The 23,376-nt window shown below is 47.3% G+C and overlaps 1 protein-coding gene across 13 annotated transcripts in view; it reads left to right on the forward strand.

Moving 5' to 3' along the window:
* Nucleotides 1–23,376, forward strand: part of LOC118231657 (FERM domain-containing protein 4A-like) — a 149,044-nt gene that overhangs the window by 121,193 nt on the left and 4,475 nt on the right. For 7 of the 13 annotated variants that reach the window (XM_035425690.1, XM_035425691.1, XM_035425688.1 and 4 more), the window contains exons 12-22: nucleotides 7,248–7,324; nucleotides 9,126–9,267; nucleotides 9,604–9,745; nucleotides 14,600–14,733; nucleotides 14,863–14,985; nucleotides 16,157–16,388; nucleotides 17,533–17,589; nucleotides 18,122–18,359; nucleotides 18,762–18,926; nucleotides 19,215–20,116; nucleotides 21,886–21,982. In XM_035425690.1, the coding sequence (XP_035281581.1) occupies nucleotides 7,248–7,324; nucleotides 9,126–9,267; nucleotides 9,604–9,745; nucleotides 14,600–14,733; nucleotides 14,863–14,985; nucleotides 16,157–16,388; nucleotides 17,533–17,589; nucleotides 18,122–18,359; nucleotides 18,762–18,926; nucleotides 19,215–20,116; nucleotides 21,886–21,982 (2,309 nt within the window). Of the gene's footprint in view, nucleotides 1–7,247; nucleotides 7,325–9,125; nucleotides 9,268–9,603; nucleotides 9,746–14,599; nucleotides 14,734–14,862; nucleotides 14,986–16,156; nucleotides 16,389–17,532; nucleotides 17,590–18,121; nucleotides 18,360–18,761; nucleotides 18,927–19,214; nucleotides 20,117–21,885; nucleotides 21,983–22,155; nucleotides 22,893–23,376 lie in introns of all 13 variants that reach the window. The other 6 variants (XR_004766117.1, XM_035425694.1, XM_035425686.1 and 3 more) reach the window with 6 other exon arrangements.

The raw sequence follows: 23,376 nt of genomic DNA on the forward strand, positions 1-23,376 counted from the left end.
GCTGTTCTTTACGATAGCTCTGAGAACTGAAGGCACCCTTACGTAAGCACCTTTCCGTTTCTTATTTGGCTGGCGTTGACTTCTGAGGTTTAAAATGCTGGCAGGCCAGTTAAATCATTGCCGTGTGTTCTGTTTATGAGTAGGATGGATCTGGGGGGGCGGAGGGGGTCAGTTCTGTAATCCCTAATGGGTCTGCTGGTTTTATTCCACTTAGTATCACTTTCAGAGCCTTTAATAGCCAGTAGAAATGGTTGGTTGTTATATTATTTTGTTGCTTATATGAAGAGTGCAGTGACTGGGCCAAAAAAAGCCTGCCGCAGCTTTTGATGTGCGAGGGCAGTTGGAACACAGCAGGATTGGCCTTCTGTATCAGGTCCAGAAACCTGCAGGGTGTTTGCAGGGTAGCTGTAAAGGTCTCAGATCCCTGACTGCGTTCAGAGTGTGAGGCAGGCTGGTACACCGGTGACCTTTACAGAAGGCCCCTCCCCTCCGGAACGGGGCCAATAAAAGACAATATGTTACATCAAGGAGGGGGCAGAAGTAGCTAACTGTTGATTCGAAGCTCAGTGAAAATGCAGAAATATGTAACTGCTGTAATGATTTGATCAGCATTGCTGCAGAATATGCCATTGTGAGGTGGCCCACGCTGGGTTTCAATGGACTCTTGTGAGAGGGAGGAATGGGGGTGCAGTGAGGCTAAACTCTCTTTCAACTGTGGCTTTATCCTTTGCCCTGGCCTGACCACAGCTGTCCGCAGTAGCCACAGCTGGCTTATGCAGTGTGAGTAACTTCTCAGGAGGACACACTTAAGTGATTGACCCTTCTCTCGCGTCCTCTGGGGTTTCTCCTCCAATGGCAGCGGCCCCATAAAACACAGAGGCTGAAGGGTAATTACCTGGTCAGTGGAGTGGAGGATGGCATCGCCGTGGCAACCCTGCATCAGCACTTTTCTGTCTTTAATTGCCTCCTCCAACTGACCCGACGTCATGGCACTATGGGTACGTGTTATGCCGAGATGTGCTGATGTATGTAAAGCAATTTGTGTGTGAAGCGTGAATAGTAAATTAACCAAAGTAATGCACCATTAATATTATGCCCCTCCCCCCCACCACACACACACACATACACACTCACAGACTCACTCTCATCACCACAACTACTAAGCCCCAAATACTCTCCCCCAAAGTTTCCCGTAAATAGCACGGTAAGCACAGTGGAATAACCTGAAGCATAAAAGGAGGCAGCCTGAATCACAGAGCTCCTCTTGGTAAAATGTGCTGTTGGGATGGCTCTCTGAACTGCTTCAGAGATCAGGGCAGGTAAGATGCTGGAATTATGGAACTGATACTAGAGCTGAGAAGAGAACTGGAAGTGAGAGGGAGAGAGAGAGAGAGAATGATTACTGTGAGAGGGGTAGAGAGAGAATGATAGAATTGAAAGTGGGAAGAGAGAGAGAGATTGTTGTACTTAAACTCCTGGTCCCTGAGATCTGTGACTAATGACTTTAGATGAAAGGAAGGTTCTGCCGTTTCCAGGATGCAGGAAGTCCGTGAATGTGCCTGTGAGTTACTAGCGCTGCAAAAATGTCATTCCCCAGATTGCCACGATAGTGTTTTTTATGGTGGTTACACCCCTAGGCCTCATGTTACCAATAATGCTGCCTTACATTCCCTCTGTCATAAACCCTGTTCCAAACTACACAGTCACCAACACGGCAGTGTTCTATTCAGAGACCCACAGTTCTCACCTTTTCTGCCTTCCTGAGGATAGTCTGATGTGAAAATGTTTCCATTCAGTGCTGCTATCGCCTCGTCTAGCTCGTAACACATCGTACAGTTTAAGTGAATCTGTTTAATTCTGTGTGGTTGTGCAGTTCAGCATTACTTTGTAGTGCAGTGTGTCCCTGTGCAGAAATATGTTCATTTTTCCCACAGTCGTGAACATTTCAGATAGTCCTGATAACAAGGGATCAAAACCAGAGGTACTCAGCCGTATTCATTCGTCTCATTTGAAGTGTTCCGTTTCCCAGCATTGTCCTAGTATTTTACACATGGAATCATTTAGTCAGGAATTTTGGATTTATGGCGGCTCTGTAGGAAGACATGGAGTCCTTTGCGGATGTTTGCAGCTCCCAGTGCCAAAAAACATGCCGGAAAAGCAAGAAGGCTGCCCAGCACATATTTACAGCAGCTTCGTGCAGATCGCGACATTCCAGCACGGTGCTGGTCTCACCCGCGGTTTGAGATCAGATTCCGGCGGACTTCCCGGGTAACCCCTGGAACGCCGTGGTCTTGTGCTAATTGGGTTGCGTCACCGGGAGCGCGGGAGGGAACCGGTGGGTCCGAGTCAGCGCTGATTATTTAATGGCAGGCGGTGAAAGGGCCCGGTCCTGCCGGGACATTTGGGTTCTCCGTCCTCCTTCCCTTCCACACTTTGATCTTATTTTCTTTCTTCCCCCAAACCTCAGGGCTCATCAGAAGGATGGGAAGTTCTGTAGTCAAGTTATATCTTGTAATAGTATTGTTTCTTTGTGTAGCTCCATTATAGTGAATGTCAATGATAGGACTACTTAGCTATACTCGATGTTCTCTAACTACAGTATGCATTAATTTGAGAGCAGTGTACTTTTACATGATAAAGTTCCTATATGATTTAATGTAAAGGCTGTGGGTAAATATAACCCAATAATGGTAGACAATAGTCATAGAATGTCTTTTACAGGGATATAAAAGCTCCTGGATAATTAGTTGTAAAAGCTGTGCCTCAGTCAGATCTCACTATGAAAAACATTTGGTATGGCATGTGTTTTGGAGCGATATGAATTTCCTGTGTATCGGGGTTAAAAGTTGTAATTTGCTATAATTGGTGCTTACTTCACTCTGGAGAACATCAGCAGAAGACTTGCCCCTCTCAGCTGTTCCTGTTTAAGGAGGCTGAGTTCACCACTGTGTCTGATCCAGATTTACAGCTCACAGCCTCCTCTTTGATCTGGTCATCCAGAGGGCCGCGGGGGAGCTGGAGCCAACAGCCGCGTACATTGAGAAATATTAGATATTTACTGCCATGGCAACCACGGTATGTGAAACAGCCTCTCAGATGACTCCTTGGCCAGCTAGAGGGCCATCTTTAACAAAGGAGCAGTTACTGGTTAAGAAAAAGTTGAAATGCCTGCTTTAAAAGTGGCTGGTTTTTAGGGTATCCCCGCGGCGTGTGCAAAACAACTGGAATTGTAAGTGCCTCGGCAGTTTCAAAGTGAAATAAGACATTTCAGTCCGATGTGTGTACGATTTGTCCTTTAGTGACTCTCTGGTCTAATTTATCATAGAAACTGCAGAACTACACGAGGCAGTATTCATCAATGCCATTGTTGTTCTTGCAAACCTAATGCTTACTTTGATCTGTTTAGTTCTTGTAAATGGGAAGCACTGATGGAGTGTTTGTGTTTGTTTCTCACTAACTGGCCGGCTTATCTCACCCAAAAGTCATAAAAAGGTTTGCTCATTGTTATCCACATATGAATCAATCACCAGAGGAAGTGTAGGCCCAAGTCTGTTTCAGTAGTTAGCCAGTATGGTACCCTGTAAATGGTCAATAGTGTGTACGTGCATACACACACATACAGATACACACACACACACACGCACGCATACACACTTGCACGCACACACATGCACGCACACACACACACAAACACACATGCTTGTTAAGCTCTGTCTGCGCCGTCCTTTGTCTTCGTGAAAAGGAGGCTCGTTTTCGCTGTCTTATCGGGGGATTAATGGATACTGAGACAGGCATTTCCTGAACCCTTATGAATCAGCCTGGTTTCATAGGGCACTGCCTGCAGAGACACATGTTTACTCATTTGATTACAGGACATGAGTGTTTTTGAAAAACGTTTAATGGAACATGAGGTTCTGACCAGCTCCATGGTGGTAATATTAAGTGATTGAGCGAATGATTAAAAAGTATTCGATTGTAGCTACTGTGTTTAAACACTGTCCACATTAAACAGCCTTTTAATGTGAGTCTAATAAGGCTCAGTACTAATGTAGGCTGTTTTCTGCTGTTTGGTAGCGCAGTGTGGCAAGAAAGGTTGGAAACAAGTCGGCAATAAGATGGAAGATTATCGGGAGTGCTGGAGACGTCCCAGTCTGTAATCTTTGAAATCAAAAACACAATGAGTTAATAAAAATATCGCTTTCATAAAGCTCTATTTTTGTGACTTTGCATTTTTATTAAGTACAGGTTTTAGAGTTCCCACCGCAAGAAATAAAACCAGGGGGAAAAGAATTCCCAGGAACATGGCTTTCATTCCATACGGCGCAATCGGAATGAAAAAGCATATGGATCAGCCTTATGGGATCTGGAGCCGGGATAACTTTGGATTGGATTTGACAATCCCTGAGTCCAGGTGTAAACACACAGCCATATCCCAGCGGACACTTTCCAAGCTGTTGGTTAGTTACCGTTCCTGTTTTGTGCTGGGGTTTGCTTAGTCTGCAACTCATTGGCCTGTACATACCAGTCCATTTTTTGTGTTAAGACTTTGAGAGAGTTGAGATCAAAGCCTGCAAAAGCAAAAAGTGAATTAGAGCTGTATTCTCAGTGCCAGTGATTTATGGTACAGTGGATTGTCTTTGATAGTACGTAGAGAGTCTCTACACAGAACGGTGGTTGACATTTGGGCGACCAGTCCCACATGTGAATTCACATATTCACGTGAGCAATTATTGTTTGATAGGAATTGTACATAGAAAAATACACCCTGAAGCACTTTTATGGGCACAGGGTTGTCGCATACAGAACCGAGACCAAAAACTGCATGCGGCAAAATATTTCTAGTCAGACAGTTTGCATATTCGTATTCACCCTTTACTGTTGTCCTCAGAAATCAGAAATGGCGTGTTTTGTGCAGTGCCAGTTGTACATTGGTCATAAGTGCATATGTCCAACTTCACCCAACACCACCATCCCCCCCCCCCCGGGAAATTACAGGGACATTCACAAATGACCAATGGCTGCCATGCCATGCGTTCCAGATTCCAGAATTGCGGGAGAAATATGGGCCGAAGTGTAGCTGATCCTCCCTGCGAACATTAGTCACGGCCATCCATCAAACCCCTCTCCGAGGCCCTGTCCTGTCACTCCCCGCCCTGCGCTCGACCGTGTCAGCGGCCTCCGCCCACGCAGGGGCCGAGCGCCGCGTCTCCGGCGCTGCCGCTAAATCTGCCTCGCTGAGGGTCACGTGTCGCCGCTGGAGTTCCCCGAAGATGTATCGCGTGTCTGGGATGGATCGGCTGGAAGCGAGTCGGCCGTCTGCGTGTGAGACGGGTCGGCTGGAGGGCAGGCGGTGCTACCGGTGTGTGCGCCGGCGGTTCGATGGAGTCGCCAGGGCTGTGGGCCGCTGAGCCCCGCCCATTCCTCACCAGGGTCCTGCCCCCCGGTGACTCTGAACTCAAGCGTTCCATGTCACGTTTAGCCATACAAACCCACTGGAAGGCTCAGGGTGGTTTAAATGTTTAACCGCGTTTGTCTATGGACCCAACTGTGACTTGAGAAACCTAAGCGCTTTTTATGGACTATCAGCTATGCAGGACTTTTATCGGTTGAATGACGCTTAAATCATTCATAAATGATTGTAGCTGCAATGTAAACAAAATGAACAAATCATCTTTCCAGTCTATGACTTTGTCAGGAACAACATACATCTGTTCTGTTCTTCTATTTTTGTTGTTCAGTTTTTTGCAAATCAGCAGTTGGGGTGAAAACTCCCTGCACAGTTGACTTATTTAATAAGAATGTTTACACTGATGAATGCCTCCATTAAATCACGCTGCCTCTTGCTGTTTCATTTCCCTTATGCTTTCTGAAGGCCCTTAAATCACCTCAGACCAGGATTTTTATAACTCTGAGTCGAGTTAACTGTCCCACGCCCACTTTTCAGAGAGTCTCCACCAGAAACTTGCGTCTAGCCAATCACATGTCTGCTTATGTCAAAGCAGGATTTGCATGGGGAATACAGTGCTTTAACTGTGTGGAAGTTTGAGTCAAGCATGTGCATCTAAAGACAGTGTTGGCCCCTTCTTGTGTGTATGTTTATACATGTATATATATTGAATTTCAGGTTTTATGTTATCTGGTCTTTGTTAAGTGTTAGACTAAGACTAAGCGCAGAGTGCTTGTGTTTGTCTTGTCAGCTGCCTTTCCTTTCTGCCCCAGAGTGTTCACATTCTTTGCCTCTTTGCCCCTCCCCCTTAACCCCCCCACCCCACCCCACCCCACCCCACCATTTAATGCATTCCACACAGGGTTAACTGATTCCCATGGAACATAGCTTGTTTCATACTACTATTGTGCTGTACAGCCTTTTAATACAGCAATGATAATTAGATGTAAAAACTTCTATTTCCAGTGTCTCCTGTAGAGAGAGACTGTTTTAACCAGCAGAGAGAGAGAGTGGGACTGTGAGGGAGTGAGTGGAGTGTGTGTGTGTGTGTGTGTGTGTGTGTGCTCTACTCTCAAGTCCTGTCTCCTGAAAAGGAAGAGGCCCTGACCACAGATTCTGTATCATAGTTTTTGATTTGGTTTCTGATTCCAGTCAGAAAGGACAGCTGGCTGCAGCTTCTATATAGTGTATACATACAGTGTATTTTCCACTGGAACAGGCACACATGGGGGAATGGGAGGAAAATGGGGGGGAAAAATCCCAACAATGGTGTTGTTTTGGTCGAGTGAGGGGAGCTGCCCATAGCAAACGAAACTCTCTCTGCTTCTCTGAACTCTGTCCACCCCCCCCTTGGATTGGGAGGCCTATGCCGGCTGCCTGATTTTCGTGCAGGAAGTACAGTCCCACGGGGAGGTGGGATGGGTTGTGGGAGGGGCAGGGGGGATTTGGGCGGAGGGGGGTTTTAGAACAGAATGCCTCCTGCTCCACGGAGAGGAAACTCCGTACTGCAGCCACACACTCCCACAGACCGCCTCCGAGCACACTCTGCCTCTTTGGAGTGATTTAACACAGGGAGAGTGGCTGTCGGGAGTTCTGAGAGGGAAAAGAGGTGGAAGTGAGTAGAAAAAGAAGCCATTTCCCTCTTTTTCGGAGCGCAGAGCCAGGCCGGACAGCCGGAGTTTGCGAACCCGACCGCGTCTGGATGTGATTAGAGCCAGCGATCCTCTCTCTGCTTGAGATACAGCCACCGCGGAGGAAGATGGGAAGAGTCACGTCTGTGTGTGTCTCTCCTGCGCTGTAGGTGTTCCAATGGAGGCAGCTGGAGAACCTGTACTTCAGAGAGAAGAAGTTTTCTGTGGAAGTTCATGACCCTCGCAGGTAAATCTATAAAACATGGCACTGTTGCTGGGGGAACCCATCTGACTTCTGACCTCCCGGTCTTAGAAAACTGGTGTCTGTGCTGACTCTTCTGTGAGTACTAGCGGCTGTTCTTGTGTGCTTGATTCAGAATTCCATCCTATTCTTCATAGTACTTTATTACTTATTTATCTTTTAAATTGGCTGGATCTTAATAGGAACTTTCCCCTCTGTAAGAAGTTCTGTTGGAATAACACTGCTTGAAATATGGTTTGTCTGATTGATCGATTAATTGATTGACTGTTGCCATCGATTGATTGCTTGATACAGTAGATATAAGACTAACTTCTAAATGCAAGTCACAAGGTGGACTATTCTGTTAGGTGTAGAAGCTGACCTAACCCAGTGGGGTATATAATGACAAATCTGAACGGAAAGTTTTCAGAACATATGCAGTCGTTATAGAAATGGATTATCCTGCTGTTTTCATTGTCTATTACATCATGTGGATTTCCCCTGTTACCCCTCTTTTGCTTCTCTGTCCTCCTCTTCATGGTATGTGGGACAGGTCGATAGTTCAGCCCTGCAGTTGCTTGACTTGAGAATGTGCTGTACTCTACTACAGCACACTTTCTTAAATGAATCCCTACGGTACGGTTGAATACGGTTCTCTGGGTTTCTGATATCAGATTGACATGGCTGAGTTTTCTTCTAATTATCTCAGTGTATTTGGAAAAAGTCATTTGAAAATTAAACACAGACATGGTAAATGGCCCTTGCTGTAATATTTTATATATCCAATAATGCACTTTCCTGATTGGGCCTTTTACTGTACCTATTTAGCTCTGTATAGTAGGCTTAAATATTTATTCTAGTTAATATTAGGATATTAGTACAGGAAGAGAAAAGAGCAGCGTTTGAAAGTGGTCAACCTTTGCAGGGCTGTTACTGCATTAAAACCGTTCCCTTTCAGAAGAGATTGCTATCAGGCTACTTTCAGTCCCTTTAAATAAGCAACATCACCCAAGTGAAGCGAGGTGGAAGATTCCATTTGTTCCCAGCTATCCTTGACAGAGGCTGAGGCATGGTTGCTAACGGTTTAAAAAAGATTTATGATGCTTTAATACCAGCCTGGGGGGGGAAATGGCAGTCACTTTCACTGCTGTAACTGTTCGGTCTACTTAACATACAGTGAACCCTTTTTTTTTCCAAAGAAGAAAACAGCTATATTTGTTTTATGTTCTCAGCCTAATGTCTCTGTTAGGTGAAAGCCAGTTTGATAATCAGATAGAAGTGTCTCAGGCAACAGCCTGTGTTGTAGAATATGGGAAACTCCATATGTGGCACCATTTTAATAGGCCTTTTTAACTGTAAAACTCAATCAGGGCTGTTATAAAATGCATGTATTTAAAGTGCTTTGTGTTTTAAATGACACTCAAATACCATGGAAAATATTAACGTAAGCGTAAATAGGGTATATAAAAGTGTTTGTGGTTTCAAATTCGTATATAAGCACCACTGTGTGCAAAAAACATTATTATCCTTGCTTATAAAATGGGTTTGTGCGGCTTCAAAGTATGTTAATTACATTGCGGTAGTTAATTTTTGGTGTGTTATTTAAATGAAATTTAATGATCACTATATAATTTCTAGATATCTTTGTAAACAAGGTTTATTGCCAGAGCATATCTTTGCAGGTTATTGGTCTATACAGAATATAATTCCGTGTTGGGTAGTTATAGATCATGTATAATAGTTCTTGTAAAGAACAACACTGTTGTATACAGTGTATATAAAGTGGTTTTGATGTTCCCTCCAACTGCAGGGCGTCGGTGACCCGAAGGACGTTTGGCCACAGTGGCATCGCGGTGCACACCTGGTATGCCTGCCCCGCCCTGATAAAGTCCATCTGGGCCATGGCCATCAGCCAGCACCAGTTCTACCTGGACAGAAAACAGAGCAAGGTGAGCGAGAAGACTGCAAGAAGAGCTCTGGGTTCACAGGCTTTGGCCGTTTTTGGCGTGGAGTACTCCTCTGTGGGCCTGGTCTGTAATCTTTGGATTCTTTTACAGCTTAAGATGTTCTGCTGGCAGAGACTGTCCAATATGACTATATAAGTTCTTCGTCCAGAGGTTTCTAGAGAACAATCTTATTTTTTCTAATTGGCGAATTATTGATGCATCTTCTCAGCCTGTTTAGGTCCTTTGTAAATAGTGTCTTCACTTTATTTAATAGATAAAATATAGTCATTAAATGTTTACTTTTCTGTTAAATAACTTATTTTTCGTTGGTCTCTGCAGTCAAAAATCCATGCGGCACGAAGCCTGAGTGAGATCGCGATTGACCTGACGGAGACTGGAACACTGAAGACTTCCAAACTGGCCAACATGGGCAGCAAGGGAAAGATTATCAGCGGGAGTAGTGGGAGTCTTCTGTCATCAGGTGAGAAGAGCAGAGATACACCAAGCCTTCAGAACCAGGACTCTATACTGTCATACACCGGCCTTCAGAACCAGAACTATATACTGTCATACACTAGGCCTTCAGAACCAGAACTATATACTGTCGTACACCAGGCCTTCAGAACCAGAACTCTATACTGTCATACACCGGCCTTCAGAACCAGAACTATATACTGTCATACACTAGGCCTTCAGAACCAGAACTATATACTGTCATACACTAGACCTTCAGAACCAGAACTCTATACTGTCATACACTGGCCTTCAGAACCAGAACTCTATACTGTCATACACCAGCCTTCAGAACCAGAACTATATACTGTCATACACTAGGCCTTCAGAACCAGAACTATATACTGTCGTACACCAGGCCTTCAGAACCAGAACTCTATACTGTCATGCACCAGGCCTTCAAAACAAGAACTCTGCTGTTATACACCAGGCCTTAAACCCAGGACCCTGTTCTCTTACTAGCTGTGTTTTAGTGTGTGTACATGTGCTAGTGTAATTATAGCTTACATTCATGCTTTAGTGCATTGTGCCTGCTGTTTGCCCCCATTGTTTGGCGTAATGTGTTTGGTGACAGACACCCTTTCGAAGACCTCGGGACATTGTGCTCGCGCAAAGCTCGAGCGTGTGTTCTGCTGCGGACAATGTCGGGCTGAGTGAGCAATACACTCCATTGTCTGGGTTTGATTTCTCCGCCTGCGATGGGAGAAGGAAATGAGTGTGTGTGAAATAACCGGAGGGCCTTCTGACTTCTCCGTGTTGATTTTGGACGGAGGCCTGGGTTTCAGTTTTCTTGTTTGAGCGGTGAGGTCCTAAGGGGAAGTGCTGTGTTTAATACTTTCTCATTAGGGTCCTGTTTCATAAGCAGAGATCAGCATGTCTTATTTATTGGCCACACATGCAGAGAAAGCAGTCTCTCTCTCTCGTGCAGAGGAGGGGGCTGGTGGTGGGAGTTGGACAGGGGACAGTTGTTAGAGCATGGTATGTCGGCTGGGGCTGTGAGGAGATTAAGTCTTCAGTTCCATGTCTCACGCTGAGAAACTTGTAAACAAGACACTGTCTAGCAAGAGCGTTATAATTGAATGAATGAGTATGGGAAAATCACAAAGCATATACAGTTGCAGACAAATGATGATGGTCTGGTTTGGAATGCATTTAAATTCCTGTCATCTTTCACTTAACAAGTCATATTTTAGCTGAACCAGTGGCTGTGGGGTAAAGGTTATAGCAGAGCATAGTTATGGTTTTTCTCACTGTGTGTAGGAAAGGATGATTGCTTTGGTTTAAATCAGACTGCATACCATGCCCTTATTTTAGAGTAGCTCTTTTTATCCTGGTACTGAATGAGTCCTCAGCTTGTGAATGTGATTCCTGGGTGTAAAGTACAGAATAGTATGGACTTGCACTCCTGTTTGGAAGTGCATCCTGTTCCTTGGTAGGGGAGAGGTTGGGGCTTATGTGTTGAAATATTGCCTTCCTGCCCTTGCCCTGCCAGAAACAGTTGACCCCGGGTTCCATCTTCAGGCAGGAGGCCCTGACCCGGGCTGTGACCCCAACATGGAGCGGGCCCCTTCGGCTGCTCCACTGCGAGCCCGTGGGCCCCGATGAGGAAGTGGCCCCAGCTCCACGCTGTGGGGTGAGAACACAGCTCCAGCCCTGCTACCCCTAAATCTCATAGCAAACTGGGCTGCTTTTAGCTGCTTCACACTTCAACCCAACAGGGCTGTGCTCAGCCGGGGAATTGGATTGCTCAGCACAGGCAAGCAAGGTCTTGGCATATTTGCATCAACTTTATATTTCAGCAGATCTAAGCTCCTGCACCTGAAGGTTCTGCCTCTCATATGAGGCCATGAAAGAGGTTAATTTGGAGTCTTTTTTATTTGTAACACTCTTTTTCTGTAGTGCTGCTCAGCCTCTGCCTGAAATCTTCAGTAAATTACTTTTTATGCTACCTCACATTCTGCTGATCTGTAGACATATCCTTGCACTTTTAAGACATTTTCCCCCACAGCTATTTTATTTTGTTTTCTTTTTTCTCCCCAAAAATAAGAAAACCACAATGTTGCTATTTCATAAATCTTAACGCATGTTAATCTCCTTGCCAGCAATCCTGCACTTTCTCCCATTCTCTGGAGGAAGCTTCACACTGTGAAAAATGGCTCTGTGGATATTTCCTCCACTTGCCCTAAGGCCTTATCCTGAAGCTTGCATCAAGTGGAGTGTTCCTTCATTTCCTCCGTTTGAGAGAAATGGATTTTAACGCCTGAAAGTTTAACCCCCGGGGACATCCGAGCCCCCACCAGGTTCGATCATTGACAAATCGCTGAGGGAGGAAAGACCAATAAACCTGCCAGCCAGTCAAGAACAAACTTCTCCATCTCGCTATCATCTCCTCAGTATGGCAAAAACCGCCATCGGTTACAGAGCGGCGCAAGCCGCGGAGCTTTGAAAACCAACGCGATTGCGATGGATGCTCCTGCAGATCTTGCCCACTGGGTGTTATCTTGTGATTGCTTTAATGGGGCGGCGCGGCGCTTGGCTGGCCAGCTCGTTTAGAGGAGGGTAATTAGAGAAAGTGGCTGAGCAGCCCTGAACACGGTCCCCTGCTCTGCTGTCTCACCTAATTACCAGCCCTCATTGATACCCCCCTCCCCCCACCCCCCGAACAGACACTGCGGTCAGGCTCTACGGGCACGGGGGTGGGGCCGTCAGCGGGTTAACTGCTGGGAACCCAACCAGACGGCGAAACGGCTCTGTTCTTATTGCAGCAGATTTGTCTCTTTAGTGGTGCTGCATGTTTATCTTTATTTGCAAAAGCAGTGATCGGGGTTGCACAGAAGGATGCTTGTGTGCGGTTATTGGTTGGTGTCAAGGGTCTGGAGGGTCCTTAATCCTGCTTGGGAATGTCAAGCACAGTGTAGCAGTTTAGGCAAAATTGTAAATATGTGTCATGTGTTACTGAATGCTTCTTTTGGACTGTGTGGGTCTTACAGCAATCTAATTTCTCCCATAAGATGAGGCTTGCTAAGATTTGCCCCGTGTTACTTGTGCGTAAATCGATTTGGGAGTGGCTGTAAATTAGGACACATCGGGGGGTCTTGTGGATAACTTGCACGGCTCCTCATCTCACAAGAGAGGCACGCATTTTTCCGGAGTACTGCCACTCAACGAGCAGTGAATGTTTTTCACCTCCCCGAATTCTGTCACTTTCTAGTAAGCGACAGGAAATAGAAAAGCAACGGAGCGATGGTGGTGCAAGGTCGCCGTGAGAGAACCATTTCTCTGACAGGCCAGCGACGCTCTCAGAGAATCCATAACGTTGAGTAAACACCGCAACCCTGCCCCCATCTCACGTCTTCGTTATGAATGCAACCGTCCCACGGTTGACCGCTCCAACCTGGGTGAGCACAGGAAACCGCACATCAACCCGCTGTCTTTTCTCCACACCCGGGGAGTCGGAGCTCGAACGGTCGGTTCACACGCCCGGTTTGCCTGTCACACAGAGATGAGCCCTGGACTAAATCATGTGGCCCCAGGGAGCAAAGTTAACACCATCCGGTCATTTTCCTTTCAGGCAGTTAGGGTAATGAATGAATGTGCCGCTAGTATAATGTCCCCCCCCATGTGAATCCCCTCTCCTCAGGAAGCACTGTTGACACGGAGCCGCTCGGGCCGGCCCCCAGTCTCTGCCTGACGGATATCCACCACTGTTAGCTGCACACCTTGTTTCGCCCCCTCGACGAACAGCTCAGCGTCTGGATGTTCGCTCTGTGTCTGAACGGATGTGTCCTTTTGAACCTCTGTCACAATAACACGCTTCTTACTTTTCCAGCCTTCACAATGAGCCAGTGCTTATTTTATTAGAGCGCTGTGGAATGCAAAGACTGCACAGCCGTACTACTATCATGTAGCATAAGCCTGTACATCTACTGTAGCCACGTAGGTTTTGTACATTAAGGTGAAAAATCTGTGTTTTAACTTTTTGATTCAGCTGTGGTGAACTGAGTCTCAGACTCTTGTTTAGGGGATACATGGAATAAACAATTTTGTTCAATATTTATCCATTTTATTATTATGCATTAAAAACATCCAATTGTTTTGGACACATTTTAATTTATCAAGGAGAGCCAAGCATATATTTTACAGTTTATCTCCTTATGTGGAAAAACTATGAAGTGCTGCAACAAACCCAGTTCAGGTTGGTCCTAGTGTTGATTTTATCTTTGCTAGAGGGGGTATACTCACTAGTGTATATCTGGGAGTAGTGAACAGTGTATGGTATGTCTGGGGGAAGTGAGCCTAAAAATGTCTGAGAATCAGTACAAGTTCTCCCACATTGGTGTCTTCAATGAAAGGCTTGTCAGAAACTTGGTTGGTTCCTCTTGCTCCCCATCCCCTTGACTAGAGCATATTTTTTTTAAAAACACGCAAACAGTGATGCTGCAAGTCTTTCATTGTGACTGCCCAAAAGACTAGACTCCACCACTCCTGTCCCAGAAATAAAGCCACATTTGCCCTTTTCACTCTTTATTGAGATGGAAGAGATAACATTTCTACCGATGTCTGACCCAGTATCACCCGATCCCAGGGCAGGGGTGTTTATGGAAGGGTCAAGCTTTGTTTAGGCTCTGTCTGGAACGGGTTTTTTTTTTGTTATCTCGAAGGTCAGAAAGGGTTCACTGCTTTACCTTCGTTGTTTGTATGAAAAGAGCTTGGGACTGCCTGTGGCAGTATCTGCCTGGAGTCAGGTTTTGAGCTTTATTACAGATGTCGTGCGGTGCATTGTTAGCGGGGTGAACCAAATCAAGGAAATGTGTATTGACAGGTTCCCAGGAGTCGGACAGCTCCCAGACCGCCAAGAAGGACATGCTGGCTGCCCTCAAGGCCAGGCAAGAAGCCCTGGAGGAGACACTGCGGCAGCGACTGGAGGAGCTCAAGAACATCTGCATCCGAGAGGCAGTAAGAGCCAGGGCCAGGATGGCTCCCCCTTCAGGAGGGAGGCCCAAGTTGCAAGCAGAATGTATAGTAGACCAACAAGTGACGTTAGAATTTGGGAGTGTCCTCATGTTCTGTCTCTCTCTGCATCAGGAACTGACTGGCAAGCTGCCCAAGGAGTACCCCCTGGACCCGGGCGAGGAGCCTCCGACTGTCCGCCGCAAGATTGGCACAGCGTTCAAGCTGGATGAACAGAAGATACTGCCAAAGGGAGAGGTGAGAGACTGGCACATCGAGCACTTCCTACAACCTTTGACCTTTTCAGCATGGTTAATGGGATCTGCAAACTTCTGCAGAGTTAAACTGACCAGTTTTTGGTCTGTGATGAAGTATGTGCACGTCCAATAATTTGATATTTGAATATTTCATACCCATCTTTTTCTTTTCCAGATTCACTGTCTGAAACAAAATGTTAAGCATCTTTCTTGTTGTTTAATATCATGACATTTAAAATTGGGTCAGTTTCTTTTTAATCTTTGCTAATTGAAATATTTGAATAATAAAAATTTTGTTTTATCCTTAACCATGAATTGATTCATTGTCCTGCCCATTTGAATCTTAAATAATCATTGTTACCTACTCTTTCCACAATTGTGTCTGCTGTCTAAAAATAGGCAGCCTCATGTTTATCGTGGGAAGTGGCAGTAGTGGGTTTTGTGTGCACTGAAACAAAGCCAAGGGAGTGATATTGTGATTGCCTAACAGAAACAGAGGGATCTGTTGCTACCCAGCTTATAGCCAAATGCGCTGTTATGAACAGCGAGCTGAAGCAAGGCAGACATTTATCCGCTCGGCGTGGGAGACCGTGTTCCGAGCGCACGCAGGGAGTGCTGGTCCGAGGGATTCCAGTCGCGTGAGATAGCCCTTTCGCGTGTGACCTAATCCCGTTTATGAGCGCGCCTACCTTTCCGAGAGCTCTCCGCTGGTTCTTTTCCGCTGCCGTTCTGTGCGGAGCTCAACCCCGAGGACCGTTCGGCTCCTCCTTCGCCCTGGGCCTCTGCCCCGGGGCTGAGGTCACTGACCTGTGGTTCTTGGATGCGGGAGAGGGCCGGAGATCCCAGAACGAGCCCAGTTGTCCCCGTCCCCCCTCCCCCAATCACAGTCCTTTGTTTTAGAAAAAAATGGCAGTGGAATTAGAGACGTCTGTGATATCACAGGATATTTTTAGAAGTACTTGTGAGCCATTTAAGATATGGTGAGATATGTTTTAGATAAATGTTGTTAATGTTATAAAGAAGAAAAACATCAGCATTCCACACAGGAATTTTAGTCATAACACCGATATGCAGGTATGTACAGGGCAGTAGTGCGTTAAAGCATGTGCATTTACAGTAAAAGGCTAGTGTGTGTTAATACGTGTGTGTCTGTGTCTGTGTGCTTGTGGCAGGAGGAGGAGCTGGAGAGGCTGGAGCGGGAGTTCGCCATCCAGTCGCAGATCACCGAGGCGGCGCGGCGGCTGGCCAGCGACCCCCACGTCACCAGCAAGAAGCTGAAGAAGCAGCGGAAGACCTCCTACCTGAACGCCCTCAAGAAGCTGCAGGACATCGAGAACGCCATCAACGAGCACCGTGTCCGCACGGGCAAGAAGCCCACGCAGCGGGCATCGCTCATTATAGAGGGTGAGTCCCTGGCTCAGATGGCCACACTGCCATAGAAACAAAAAATCCAGAGTTTCATTCCATAACTGCTCAGTGCTTTTCAGTCCAATTCGCTCAGGTGCGTCACACTAATCTAATCTGAGTCTATTTTTAGTGCTGTGTAACAATTGGCCTCCTGACAGAAGGTATTTGCTCTGATTGGTCAGGTGACTATAGTGAGCAGTACAAAGAAACACTAGCTTAACGGAAACTTCTGTGTTTTCAATTTAAGCCCCATTTGCTTAATATGGAATCTAGCCTTCAAAGATGAATTCGCAGTCCTATAAACCTCCATACTCATATTCCAGGCAAACTTTTAAATGTGTACTTTTAAATGTTTTTATTCTTCCCAGGTTGTTCTTTTAAAATGTCAGGGTGATTTATATAACACAGGCTACAGGCACAGTAATAATAGAATGGCAGTATCCTGGCTTTGTTCTCATAGATGAAATCAGTGAAAGTGAAAGGCTGTTATTGAGTGATATTTCTGTGAATGCACAAGGGAAGACGATAAACAACAGGGTAACATTTGGATAGTTTTGAAAGACTTTAAAAAGAAATTCACTTGCCAATCTCATTTCATACTCCGGGAAGCTAGATAATTAGAAAACCTATTAAAGCCATACGCTGTTGTGGATCGTAGTTAGCTCTTTCCAATCAAGCGCTAATGTTAATTGTGTGAGAATGACATTCACAGTGTGTGTATGAATATGGTAAATACGCATTCTGCCCATTATGTTGTCAGTATTTGGCCAAATGACTAAACTTCCCTTTGGAATAATAAAACATCCCCAGCTGGTAGTAAATATAGATGTATTTTGTCCATTAGTACTTTATACTTCATCATAAACATATAAATAATATAAGTAAGGCAGTTTTAAAGCAGGCACCATCATCACAGACTGCTGACCTTGTCACCTTTTTCCATCCATCTCAGTTGCTATATAAACTGCATCTGAAGTGTACTGTTGGTAGAATGTTGCTCCTGAGCCACATCATTGTTGTATTTGCAGTGGAAGAGGGAGAACAGAGAGTACATTCAGGATGTAATGAGAAAATCAGAATCGGTTTTGGTTCAGCCTTTGAGTTCTGCAAGCTGCTCTGACGCCCCCCTTTTTCTTCACAGAGGCGAATCTCGGCTCTGAAGACAGCTCCCTGTCAGACGCTCTGGTCCTCGACGACGGTACGCCGATCCGATCGGCCATTTTGATGATGGTGCTCTCAGTGCCGTTTATGGCTGACCCTGTCGACACCCACTCTTAATTGCCCTTCTAGACCAAGTAAATGTAGCTGTTGCTGTGGATACAGAAGGCATAGTTCATGCACACAAAGAGCGCTGTATGCATATCAGTGAGGGGAAGAGGTTTGGAGAAAAACGAGGGGGAAGGAGACAGTGAGAGAGACAGCAGTATTGACTGAGGATTCTGCTGTGTTATTTTTGGCTTCAGAGTCAGTATAGTAGTCATATTTAAGTTATTTAAGAGCACCATTTAAGAGCATAGCAGTTCAATGTTATGAATTGATGTGTTTAGGGCATTTGTGACAGGGTTGAATTACAAGCTGCTGGAGTGTCACACATATCTTTCATGTTGGAACAACCTGCTTTTCTCATTTCGCGCTCGAGTGTGACACACGACTAGCTCATAATGTGATGTTAATTTACACGCTTTGAGAGTTCCCAAAGTACTGAGGGAGGCCTTTCCTGTGTTTCCCAGACGATTCTCAGGGGACGGTCACCTTCTCGCCCGCCGCCTCCCCCCACAGGGGCCTGCCGCCCCGTCCCCCCTCCCACGGCCGGCCCCCGCCCCCACAGTCCCTGGAGGGGCTCCGCCACCTGCACTACCAGCGCAGCGACTACGACAAGTCCCCCATCAAGCCCAAGAAGTGGAGCGAGTCCTCGCTGGACGAGCCCTACGAGCGCGTCAAGAAGCGCTCCTCCCACGGTCACTCCAGGTGCGTCCGCCATTGGTCACGGGTACGACCCGGTCCGCACCATGCGGGAGTTCTGCTGGTGTCCAGTGCTGCCAGGTCATATGGTGGAGGTCCACACTGAGGATTACCAATGAACACCAACAATGCAGCCATGTACTGTACTACTGCCCTGGCTGTCCAATAGCATGCCTCATCAGGGTGGGAGTTTGTATTTCCTAAAATTTCTAAAATGGGCAGAATTCTAAAGAATGTAAGACTGTTTCAGAGCATGCTTACTCAGTTGGACGTACCATGCACATTCAAAGCAGTGGCCCTTTTCAAGTCTTCATTGGTTCAACCAATCGCTCTTGGTTCCCAGAGGTACTGTATGCTTTAGAGTGTGGTAGAGGAGTGCTGTTTTTGAGGGGTGTCTCTCCTCCACAGCAGCCACAGGAGGTTCCCCAGCACGGGGAGCTGCTCGGAGGCCGGAGGGAGCTCCTCCCTGCAGAGCAGCCCGGTCAGGACCCTCCCCCACTGGAGCTCGCAGTCCAGCATGCCCTCCACCCCTGACCTGAGGACCCGCGCCACGCACTACGTCCACTCCACCAGGTCAGCCACCGCCCCCGACCGCTGTAACAGAACGTGGTTTTAACAGCATAGTGAACAGTTGTGTTAAAACGGTATCCCATCCCTTTCTTCATCTGTGGAAGTGAATATGGATAAGGGTCATAAACATCCTTGATGTAGAGAGAAAAATGGTTTTCCCGTCATGTTCAGTAAAAATAATGCGTTTATGTATTCTAAATGTATATTGTTATATACTGTATATGTGCGTGTGTGTATGTGTGTGTGACCCATTCTCATAACTGATCTGAGTTTATTCTCTCCCTGCTGCAGGTCTGTGGACCTGAGCCCCACGCGGCTGCACAGCCTGGCTCAGCACTTCCGCAACCGGAGCTCCAGCCTGGAGTCGCAGGGCAAGCCGCTGGGCTCGGAGCCCGAGACGGGCAGCCCGGACTTCTGCACGCCGGGCACGCGCAGCAGCAACGGGTCCGACCCGCTGGACGACTGCTCGTCCTGCGCCAGCCACTCCAGCTCCGAGCACTACTACCCCGCCGCCCCCTCGTCCGCCGGCAACCCCAACTACTCCACCCTGGCCGAGGACTCGCCCTCCAAGGCCCGGCAGCGCCAGCGCCAGCGCCACAAGTCCGCCGGCCAGCTGGGCTCCTCCAACTCGGGCAGCATGCCCAACCTGGCGGCCAAGAACGGCGTGGGCGGCGGGGGCGGGCACCACGGGGTCTACCTGCACAGCCAGAGCCAGCCGTCCTCGCAGTACCGCATCAAGGAGTACCCGCTGTACGTGGACGGCAGCGCCGCCCCGGTGGTGGTGCGCAGCCTGGAGAGCGACCAGGAGGGCCACTACAGCGTCAAGGCCCAGTTCAAGACCTCCAACTCCTACACGGCCGGCGGCATGTACCGCGAGGCCTGGCACGGGGCCGAGGAGGGGGGCGAGGGCGGCGGCGGCGGGGGCGGGGGGAGCGGGGGGCGCCTGACCCCGTCCCGCTCGCAGATCGTACGGACTCCCTCCTTGGGCCGGGAGGGCGGGGGCGGGGGCGGGGTGAGCAGGACGGCGGTTTCGGACGAGCTCAGGTGCTGGTACCAGCGCTCCTCCGGGTCGCTGAAGGAGCACGGCAGGAGGGAGCAGGGCGGGTCCGGCGTTTCGGACGGCGGCTCGCAGTACGGGACGCTGCAGAGCGCCGCGGGACACGGGCGCATCAGGAAGGCCAAGGCCTCCTCAGGTGAGCCCCCTCCGCTGAAATGCCTGTCCTGTTGTGTGTGTGCATGTGCACGCGTGTGCGCTCGCGTATGCCTGTGTGTAGACCACAGCCCACTGGAGCACGTTCCTGCTAGCGTGTCCCGTCATGGTGCTTTAAAGAACAGGGACATGTGAGGATTGCGTGTGCTGGAGACTGTCTGTCTAGTGAAGGCTCCTGTAACCGGAGAGTAAAATCACAGGAACAAAGCCCTTCTCCCCAAGAGGAGCTTGCACACTGAGTCTTTGTTCTCTCCAGTGGAAGAGCACGTCAGTTTAACAGCTGAGAAAGCGCTGGAGTCCTAGCGCAGCCAGTGAAAACTATCACTGAGGACATGCACACTGCCCGACAGACACACAGACTACACTACCTGCACCGGGTCACAGAAATGTCGAAATTTGGGATTGACAACTGTGCCTTGTGTCTTCAGTGCAGTCTTTTTTAAGCCTCTCGATGTGCCAACTTTTTACTGTCTGACACCTGCATGAAGTATTTTGTCAGCAGCTACATTTAAAAGGCTTTTAGCATCGCTTAAAGAGAGACGATATATGAAGGTTTTTTTTTTTTTTAATATAAAATATATACCATTATCTTACGCTGTTTAGTTGAGTTCCCATAGATAACTGCTTTGTAAATGTTATTTAAACATTATGCTGAATGTCAATATTCAAATCATATCAAATCGGTGTTATTTTCAATGTGCTTGTATTTTTAAATGATTAGGGGTGGCAGTTGTTAGAGAACTGGGCTTGCATCTTCAGGGTTATAGGTTGGATTCCCAGGAGGGGCAATGCCATTGTAGGAAGTTACTAAATGGCTTCACTGAATATCCTGCTGTATAAAAGGTGGGATGTTAAACGAATGAATGAATCGGAAGTCGCTCTGGATGAGAGCGTCTGCCAAATGCATTAAATTCAAGGGTAATGTAAATAATTACACTCAATTTTTCAGATTCTTGCATATTATTGTCGTGATGTCAAATCACATCTGTTGCCAGTGAAATTGATTGGGGAAAATCCTCAGCCAAACACAAAGTGATCCCTAACAAAGGCACAGGGAGAGCCCGCGTGTTGTTTTTCATTAATGCTGTTGTGTTGTCGGGCAAGGCACCGCACCTGAAGTGGCAGTAAATATATCACGCGGCATAAACAGAATGAAAAATGCATGCTGCGTTTGACAAGGGTGCCGGCTCAATGAATAACTGATGGAGAGTGATGGCAAGTGTTTCTGAGGAGCTGGTGTGAGGGTCTGCCTCCTTCCTCTGGGCACATAGGACAGATGCACTGTGCCTTTCTCCAGCATCCCACAGCAGTGAAGAATAACAAGAACAGTCCATTAATCAGGGCTTCCACTCCACCCAAGTAGCTTTACTGCATTACTGCACATTACAGATATTTAGCTGACGCTCTTGTCCAGAACTTTTTACATAGCATTTACATTGCATCCATTTATACAGCTGGATCTATGCTGAAGCAATGCAGGTTAAGTACCTTGCTCAACGGTACAACGGCAGTGTCCTACTTAGGAATCAAACCTGTGACCTATTGGTTACAAGACAAGCTCCATACCCATTATACTACCCTGCTGTCCAATTAATTAATTTTATATCTTAAATTAAGCAGTCTCGCAAAGAATCCATCTAACCCCTCTGTATGTGTATGTGTGTGTGTGTGTGTGTGTGCGTGCGTGCGTGCGTGCGTGCGTGCGTGCGTGCGTGCGTGCGTGTGTGTGCGTGTGTGTGTGTGTGTCCACAGCTGCTTCGCCTCAGAGCCAGCGGAGCGCGACCCCGTCCAGCGAGCTGGCCGCCACGCCCCCCTGCAGCCCCCAGCACATCCTCAGCTGGCAGAGCGGGTGAGTCTCCAGCCCTCTCTCCTCTGGCTCTTTCTCTCGGTCCCCCCATTCCCCAACTCCCCCCAGACCTCTATCTCGCAAGCTCCGTTCTTTCACTCTCTCTCACTCACTGTTTTTTTCTCTCCTTGCTTGCTCACTCACTCCCTCTTCCTCTCTTCCTCTCTTTCACATAGCCCTGCTCATTTGGGATTAATACCTGAAAGGCTCTAGTGGTCCCTTGCCCTGCTTCTTACATGCAGTCACAATCATGGCTTAATCCAGTCACGCCGCACTTATTCAACAATATGCATGTATATTTTTATGCGCACGCAGCAATAAATTCAATTAATAGCACTGAAGTAGAAACCAGGAGAGAGAGAGAGAGAGGCCATTTAGTGTATGTTCTAGACCCATGTGCTGAAGATCAAAACTGATCCTAGGTCAGCCATCATTAAGCACACGCGTCACTTTTCATTTGTCTGAAATGTTCTGCCTTGTATCTCGGCAATAACACACCTTATTGGACTAATCAGTCTTGATTAAATACCATGATTAGTTGATTCGTTCAGACAGGTGTTGCTGTGCTGTGCTAGAACAAAGGCTAGCACCCACTCCGGCCCTTCTCAGATGAGACTGCAAACTCCCTGGCGTAGCGCTTTAGGTGTTCCAGCATCTTCTACAGAAAACCGTCAGCTCATCTCGTGTAACAGCCTCCATCTGCTCTGCCCCTGCACCGTTAAAGGCTTCTGCTGGAACTGCCAGCTCTTAACCATTCTGCGCTAACCTCCTCTAACCTCTCTGCTGTTCCTGCCCTTTCACTAACTCACTGCGCCTCCCTCTGCTGCCCTGGGTCCAGAGGCACGGCAGGAAGCTCTCCTACTACTGAGGACCGACCTCATTCTCCAGCCCACCAAAGCACTGACGAATAGAGGTACGGTACGGGCCCCCTCCCCTGTGCCCGTAATCTCCCAGCATGCACCCGGCCTGCGTCTGTGCAGTTGCCGGCCTTGTCAAATGCGGTCGAGTCCTCTGTCTCTTGCTCTCTCTTGCCTGCAGTCTTCCAACTGCTTCTGAATGTTTAGCTTCATGTCTCCACAGGTGAATCAATGTGCAGTTGTGTGTTTGTCCTTGATTATTGCACCAGCCTGAAACGTTTAGAGATGCACTCCACAGCCTGTTATATTAATCAGCTTTTGTTATGTTTTTATATATAGTGTATGGGACTCTTGAGTATGTAATATTTCCTACAGAGAGAATAAGGTGGTGGTGAGACTATGAGCTATAATTTTTTCAGGAGTCCCAGTGGAGGCAGTGGTGTATGGTATAAATTTTATTGGATTCAAACATACTGGTGTATATCATCATCATCCCATTAATCAGAGCTGAGTCTCCTGGTCTATGATCCACCATGTGAG

This window comes from Anguilla anguilla, chromosome 7 (assembly GCF_013347855.1).
Source record: "Anguilla anguilla isolate fAngAng1 chromosome 7, fAngAng1.pri, whole genome shotgun sequence".
Classification (NCBI taxonomy): domain Eukaryota; kingdom Metazoa; phylum Chordata; class Actinopteri; order Anguilliformes; family Anguillidae; genus Anguilla; species Anguilla anguilla.